At 37.2% G+C, this 8336-nt stretch overlaps 1 protein-coding gene across 1 annotated transcript; it reads right to left on the bottom strand.

Annotated features, from left to right (window-relative positions):
* Positions 1-1895: 1895 nt before the first annotated feature.
* On the bottom strand, positions 1896-3485 carry LOC149963374 (uncharacterized). The gene has a single exon (XM_090166562.1). The coding sequence runs from the start codon at positions 3483-3485 to the stop codon at positions 1896-1898; it is 1590 nt and encodes a 529-aa protein (XP_090022688.1).
* Between the last annotated feature and the right edge of the window lie 4851 nt (positions 3486-8336).

Raw genomic sequence — 8336 nt, 5'->3', positions numbered from 1 at the left:
TTCTATCAACCTTCTTAGACCACATTCTATTTTGCCTATAAGACAATACCGCGAAGTTCAAGCCTTTTTCTAGGACTGACTATTCGTTTCTTGTTAAGACGTGAGTCGATAAGTTAATAATTTTGAGGTTGGTTCAAATTCAAGTATGTGAGTTGAATTTGGTATATAATTTTCGTTCATAATTTGTGATTTATTTATGGTATCTGGTTCATAAATGGTTGAGTAGCCATTAATCCGAACTTCCATCTGTTAGTATGGTTTAATTGTTCACGATACGGTTCATATTTTAAAATAGCGATGTCTTTTCGTTTTCTTTTTATACTTTTTATCGTAGATTTTGTTTTGTTCTGTTAATTTCATTGCCGGGATAGAAATCTTTGGTTAGATTTAACTACTTGCATTTGGGTATTAGGTTATTATTTTTACACTTTACTAGTTGTGATTACTTTAAGTTGTACCGGTGCTTCTTCTTGAAAAATGTTTTCGTGATTTTTCCATGGCAAGAAAATCCAACTCGATTGCTTAGATCGTCGCAATGATCTAAAACAAAATCGCTAGTACACATGAAGACGACGTGGGTTACTCGTCGAAACGATTGTTTTGTTTTTAACTAATAAAAACGTTTTGTTCAATAGTGAACAATATTCTTATAAAAACATATAAATGAGTCTTTTTACCATTTAAAAGAGTATCTTCCTTTTGGTTTTAAAGTCGACTATTAAATCGCTACGCAAAATCACCTTTGAAAAGCTACGTTCACTTTATAATACAATATTGGGTTACTCAACTGCATGGTTCTTCTTTTGCAGAAAACGTCCAAGCGTTTTCATTTATTTAAAATCGTTTTTCGACAAATATTTAGATTATCAACGAGAAGGCGAAGAAAACTCAAACGGCGTTAGCAAACCCTGCACAGAAATAATTTTCGGATGGTGTATCTCTTTTTCTGAAAAAGAAGGCAAGTGGAATTTTTTTGCAGCCCAAACCTGATTTTGAACCACAAACGTAGATATCTTACTCATCTAGTTTAAAATGGTTAAAAAACATCCACTTCATTTCCGCAAAACATGCTTCCGAGAAAGGTTCATAAATTAAAAGGCTAAATATGCATACAATGATAAAATTAGCCGAATAAGTAGATTAGTCCCTTTTCTTATATTTAAAGTCCTAATAAAGTAAATTAAAAAATAACTATCAAACGGAACGAAATGTCTAAGCAAAAGTGGTGGTATTTAAACTTATATAATTAACATCTAAGGGGTTTGGGCAGAAATATTTAGAAAGCAATATATGTTCTAATATGAGTTTTTCTTACCTACGCCATTGTAAATAGCTGAAGTAAATGATTTATCAGTGTTTTGTCTATGTGGTAACCGACATTTTAAAATAGTAAAAACGCGAACAAGTAAAGAGACCAAGAAGTGGGGGAGAAAACTAAGCTTTAATGGGGAAAAATATGCGGTACTTCGGCCGATAGGCCTTCAAGGCGAAAAACTTTATAACGACTAACCGACAATTTGAAAATGTTTAAAATATTATTAAAAACGCGAGACGCGAGACGATAACACGCGACAACAAAAGGAGAATACAAACACGCGACAAAAAAGGGGGGGAGACTAGAAAAGCTAAAAAATCTAAAAAGGACTGTCGTAAAAGGGGAATGTTCGCAATAAGTTTGACGAACAATTAAAGGGGGGGGGGGGAAGACGAAAGGAAAACGAGAGGCGAGGGAACCAAACATCAAATGCTTGCGAACAAACCCCTACCCGACAACCAAAAAACCGTCCACGTTCGAAACAGACGACAATCGAGCAATGTCGAACGCGGGCGGGAAAAACACGAAGTCGGGATGACCGCAAAACACACACAACAATACCCCCTAAAAACGAACCACCCTAGCTAAAAACTAATTTAATGTTTAACCCCGACGGAAACGCTGTGGCTAAATTAAAAATGAGGCGATTTTGTTCAGTGCGGCGGCCTTTCGTGGGAAGATTAGTAGTTTTCATGACGCGGATGGAAACGTCATTGATGTTGTGAACGTGATTAAAATGTTGGGTGACGTGGTTCTTTGCTGGCGTCTTTCTAATGTCGTTGAGATGCTCCCTGAACCTGTCAGCGAGCCGCCTTTCCGTCTCGCCGATGTAGAGCATCGAGCAGACTTTACAGCTAAGAGCGTAAACGAGATTGGACGTCGTGCAGGTGAAAGACCCTTTGATCTGGAAATCTCGCTTCGGACCACGCACCAGTAGATCACCAGACACAAAAGCGCAAGTGTTACACCGTGGGCGATTGCACTTTTGGGTACCCTCGTAAGTCACGCTGGCGTCATGTCCCGGCAAGGAGCTAGAAACAAGGATAGATCGCGCGTTATTATCACGGCGGTAACAAAATTTAGGCGGATCACTGAAAATATGGCTTGTGTCTGGGTCCATCTGTAAAAGGTGATAGTTTTTCCGAATAACATTTTCGATTCGATGAATTTGCGGATGATACGTCAAGACGACAGAAGGCCTCTCAGTGGCGGGCTTCTTGGGGTGAACGGCAAGAGCATCATCGCGTGTAACAGCAGAGGCCTTGGTAAGAGCAAGCTGTAGAACCTTGGTAGAGTAACCTCTTGCCGAAAAACAATCGCGCATTTCGATGGCCTTGTTGTTGAAGTCATTATCTGAAGAGCAAATTCTGCGTAAGCGAAGAAACTGGGAAAACGGAATTGAATTAGTGGTGTGCCGAGGATGGGAAGATGTCGGCAAAAGGTATGAACGAGAGTCAGTTGGCTTGCGATATAACGAGGTGGACACGCCATCACCGGAAACCGAAATACACAAATCCAAGAAGTTGATAGATGTCTCGGAGACTTCGACCGTGAACTCCAGGGCAGGATGCATGGCGCAAAAGGATGCGAGGAAGGTTTCAAGGTCAAGACGACTGCAAGAGGCGAACTGGGCAACGTCATCGATGAAACGTCCATGTAAATCCGGAGTAGGGCCAGCGTAACCTGAAAAGAATTGCTCCTCAACCCAGCCAACGAACAAATTCGCGTAACTTGGTCCCATCTTAGTGCCCATAGCAACACCGCTAACCTGTCTGTAGAACTTGCCGTCAAAAGAGAAAGCGTTCAGCGTCAACACCAGTTCAGCGAGACGAACGAGGGTATCGGTGGGAGGGTACTTGTCGGTCCGTTTGTTCAAAAAGTGTTGGAGGGCACGAAGACCATCAGCGTGAGGAATCACCGTATACAAAGATTTAATATCCATAGAAATTAACCACCTTTTAGTACCTGTCAAAGAGAAAGAAGAGAAACGGCGGAGAGCATCACTTGTGTCTTTAATGTAACTTGGAAGAGAGGTCACAAGCGACTGCATTTCACTATCCAAGAAACTCGAAATGTACTCCGTAGGACAGGAACAGGCGGAGACAATTGGACGACCCGGGTTGTGAGGTTTGTGGATTTTAGGTAGTAGATAGAAGCCGAAGTACCGCATATTTTTCCCCATTAAAGCTTAGTTTTCTCCCCCACTTCTTGGTCTCTTTACTTGTTCGCGTTTTTACTACTCACTCTCTAGACCATTGGTGGTTCTCGTGTTTTTGACATTTTAAAATAATAGGAACTTCACTCCAAGTATTAAAATTTGTTCTAAATGGACTTTTGCAAAATCTGTTATATTTTCTGATAACACCTAATATTGACAAAATCGTTCAATCTTACTTTTAAGCAGCTATTGCATGGTAATCATAATATAAATAAAAAACTATAATTGGTTTTATTTAAATAAATATTTAAGATTTTAGATTTCATCTACGATATCCGATCAGAGAGTACAAGTTCCGTTTACTTCAAGGTTTTTTTTAATGTCACTATGGCAGGAGATGGTATAATAAAATTTTTATCAGATAAGTGTTTGATTAACGGATTTCCTAAAAGAAGATAAGTTAAACTATTGGTGGAAGGCTACCAGATTAGGTAAAAGGGGATGAACATGTTTTGCCTGCTGGGCTACGCCATCTGTAATAAAAACGAGAATGAGAAGGACATACAGAGATATTTTCATAGTTAAAAAATGGGAACCACTTATGAAGATACAGCAACGTCATTTCGCTTACCTTGTATTAGGCAAGTTAGTTTAAATTTAATGTAGACCCGTTTCAAATTGGAGAGCCTAAAAGGGAATGTTTTACTAACGGTAATTTAAAATTTCTAAATCAGATCATATTGTTACACTTGATAAATAGTCCGTTAGCCAAGAGCTGAAAATGGGCTTATCGGTACCAAATGGGGGCGCCAAGGTTTGATAACATTTTCAAATAGGCCTACCTCCAAGGGTCATGGGATAAATTGGTGGACTTTCGTGGGGGGAATTCAAAAATTGGGTTAAATATCGCGTTATTCAGCCGTGTTATCTCCACAACTAGAAGCGATGTCGAACTGAAAATCATAGCATTGGATACACAATCACCCATAGAGTAAGGCATGTTCAGTGATGCAGTAGTCAACTGGTTAGGTACGCTCCTAGATTCTGACGAGGCTAATTTTCCTGTTACGGAATCTTCAATTCACATTATAATCGTCATGATTGGCAGCAAGAAAATCCGCTGGTGACTACCATTAGGTCACATCAAGTGCAGTTTAGTCCCAACGTCTGGTGCAGAATGGTCGGCGACCAATAATTGGACTTTATTTTCTACCACCAAGACCAACTACTGAGTGGCGTAGAACTTGAAAAATCACTACGACCTATATCCAGCGGCGGCGATCGGATAACATTTCTGTGGGGGCATGGGCGATTATTTTTTTATCCCAAAATTCATATACCTAAAACTTAAGCAAGAAAATGTACAGCTCTAAATTTGTATTGCTATATATATTTTTCTAAAAGCGTTCTTTCTTATATCTCATCCGTCAATGAATACTCTGATTACAAATGTTAATTCAATATCTTTAGGAAAATACCTGTGTATATTGCTAGATATTTAAGCCTTTCTTGGCCACATACTTTACAAAGATATTTTAGCTAAAATAGGGTACACGACGACGCGATTTTCGATTTGGACGAATCTATCGAAATCAATTTTACGGTTATATCATCTGCAATCTCAAAATTATTTCGGTAAAAAGACTGAATTCGGATACAAATAAATTGTTAATGTTTCCCTGATTGCTATTTCTCCTCAATTTTATTTCTGTGGGGGCTCTGCCCTCGTTTGTTCTTCCAGGTGGGGGCTCGAGCCCCAGAGCCCCCACGGGATCGCCGTCACTGCCTTTATCTTTAAATTAACTGATTTATACTTATTGAAGTATTTCGGTTTACAGCGCAGTATTAATTTTAAGCTGAAATGTTTCTAAAAAAGAGAAAATGCTTCGTAACAATATTCATCAATGACAGGTCCGAGGAAACTGCTTCATTTATGCTGTGGCGATAAAGTTTGCTCGCGGCGGCTCACGTTTCCCCCTTTTCGCGCAAGTTTGTGAAAGGGAACATTCCTTTGGTCAATGTACGCGTAACCAAGCTAATAGTGATGCGCGCCATACACCCGCTGCGCTAGTTTAAAACTTCGAAGCTATCCAAATTCTCTCCGTATCTGTCTATATTTCAAAAGTCAAAATTTCAGCCAGAGATTCCAACAGTAGACCGGTTTCGCCCTTTTGGGGCTCATCAGTACTGTGTAGGAACTCTGGCTATCCTCGGAAATATGCTCTGATTGTTTATTAGTTTTACTGATATCAGCAGATTTCCGAGGATAGCCAGAGTTCCTACACAGTACTGATGAGCCCCAAAAGGGCGAAACCGGTCTACTGTTGGAATCTCTTGCTTAAATTTTGACTTTTGATATAACTATCTTAACGTTGGATTTCTACGGAAGCCCGAGCGTAAAAGATGTCTGCTGAATAGCGACCGCCATGCAATAATTGGTGAAGAATTTCACTATAAATTGCACTGGACTGCTCACATATAGGGCACTCTGATTGTTTATTATTATGTGTCTATATTCCTGCTCCTATCGATAGTGCTGTTTTTCGTTTTTAAAGATTAGAATAAGTGTTAATAAACAAGTCGTCGCCTGAAAACAAAAACCACGTTGTATTGGGAAATTATTTGAAATATATTGATTTAAATATTTACTTGTCGGTGAAATCAAAGTATACCTTTTAAGCTTTGAATACGCTATACGTTTCTTATTGTAGAGAACCATCCTAAAACTATGAATGTAAATTTTAATATTTTCAGGTTCATTAATAGTTTTTATTACAGTTACTTGTAAAATGATATCATTGAGTAGCCCACTCACATAGAGTGGAAGGCTATCAGTGAAACTTGTTAACACTTTTCTGGTTTTCCAAGCGTGAAAATAACAAGTTGTACTAAAGTTAATGTAGAATATCTGGATAAAAATTATAACTTTATACTCTAAAGAAGTATGAAAACAGCACCATCGCTCTTCGGACTATAATTTATTTAAATATTTATACAATTAATAAAAAAGACCTGGTAGTTTTTCACCAAGAAAAGCACGCTGTTATAACTATACTGGGAATTCGAGGAAACAGTAAACTTCCAAACAGTGTTTCTAGTAATATTTCTGAAAATATTTCGAAACTTTGGGAAAGTTGTATAGAAGTCTTATTTAAACAAGTTAGAGGCGTTGATAAAAATGGAAATGATTTTGAAGTTCGAAAACTTACTAACGATCTCACTGCTATTATAAAACAGAATATTGTAGAGATCATTTGAGCTTCGTTGAACCTGTTGATTATTTACTGGGAACAAAAACAGTAAATAAAAAAGTTGTAAGGGAAACTATAAGCCATGTTCCAAGAATTGAAATTATTAAGCGCATGTTATCGTGTAATAATGCTTGGGAAGAATACACAAATGTTAAAGCCCACATGATAGATATTTATCATATTTTAACGATGGTTCACTATGTAAAAACCATATAATGTTTGGTTCAGATCCTTTAGCTTTGAAACTTCATTTCTATTTCGAGATAGTAGAGTTAAGAAATCCTTTGTGGGCAAAAAGGGGTAAGCCTTAGGTAACGCTAGTTTATTTTACGGTTGGAAATATTCAGCCTAAATACAAAAGCAAATTAAGCTCTATTAAATTGGCCTTAATTGTGAGATATCCTGTTCTATTGAAATACGGAATGGACCAAAGTCTCAAACCGTTGCTAGATGATTTGTTAGTTCTTCAGAATGTGGGTTTTAAAGCGCGAAACCCTTTAGTTAAGGGAGCATTAGCCACCATTTCTGAAAATGATATGAATTTAAGAACACGTTATACACGAATATAATTTATTGGCTGTGAGGGATAATACTGAAATTCTAGAATAAATGGTTTAAAGGGGCCACCTGCATGGTCGGTTTGCCTCACTTTAAAATAACAAATAGCCTGCCCCCCGACATAATGCAGAATTTTTTAGAAGGAGTGGTACCAAACATTTTAAAATTGACTAAGACATATGTTAGATGATGAAATATGTTCTTTAGAGTATGTAAATTCTACTGTTCAAAACTTTCTTTACGGTGATCTGCACGTAACAGACAAATGCGTTCCAATAACTAATGGAACAGTAACGTGGAAAGGCTGAAACTTAGTTGGTACCGCTTCTCAGAAGAGTTGGTAAATACATTTTTTCCCATTGTTATTTGGTTCCATCATATCATCTAATGACAAACACAGGAAATTGATTTTAACTTTGGTAGAGATGAAAGAAATAATAACTGCTCCACTAATTGAAAAATTTTGTTTGCCTTATTTAATTGATATTATAATTGACTTAAATTATTTGTTTAAAGATCTACCAAACTCTCATTTTAACCCAAGTTTCAAGAGTTATTTCGTGTTACGTCTTTGGTGTATGCGTTTCGAGGCGAAACATCAGTATTTTAAAAACATTGCCAGTAATGGTCATAATTTTATAGGCATTGCGTCATCTCTGTCAAAAAGCCATCAGATGCTCCAGTGTTGCGAGAGAAGTGGTTACAAAGCATTTGAAGATGACGATTATTCTAAGTCTATAAAACTGAGTTTCTCAAAACTACCCATTTTGCTAAGATAATCATTATGTAAATATTTTAACTCTGTAAAGACCCAATGATTACTCAATTGGTTTCGGTCCTTCGAAAGGATTATGTTACTTTCAATGTAGAAAATCTTTATCGAATTTAAATTTCTATTGGTGGAGTTCCATTATTAATGAAAATATATTTGGTTTTTGAGATTTTTAATCAGTGGTTTATTTGTGGCAAAATAACATGTTGTAATAAATTTAGAAATCATTATAATTGTTACGAAATTGATGAAGTGAATGAATGTAATTTTTTTAACCGGAAA

This window comes from Leiobunum rupestre, chromosome 1 (assembly GCF_980474605.1).
Source record: "Leiobunum rupestre chromosome 1, qqLeiRupe1.1.hap1, whole genome shotgun sequence".
Classification (NCBI taxonomy): Eukaryota; Metazoa; Arthropoda; class Arachnida; order Opiliones; family Sclerosomatidae; genus Leiobunum; species Leiobunum rupestre.
Note: the sequence above shows the minus strand (reverse complement) of the source record. Positions and strands in the feature narration are given on the sequence as shown.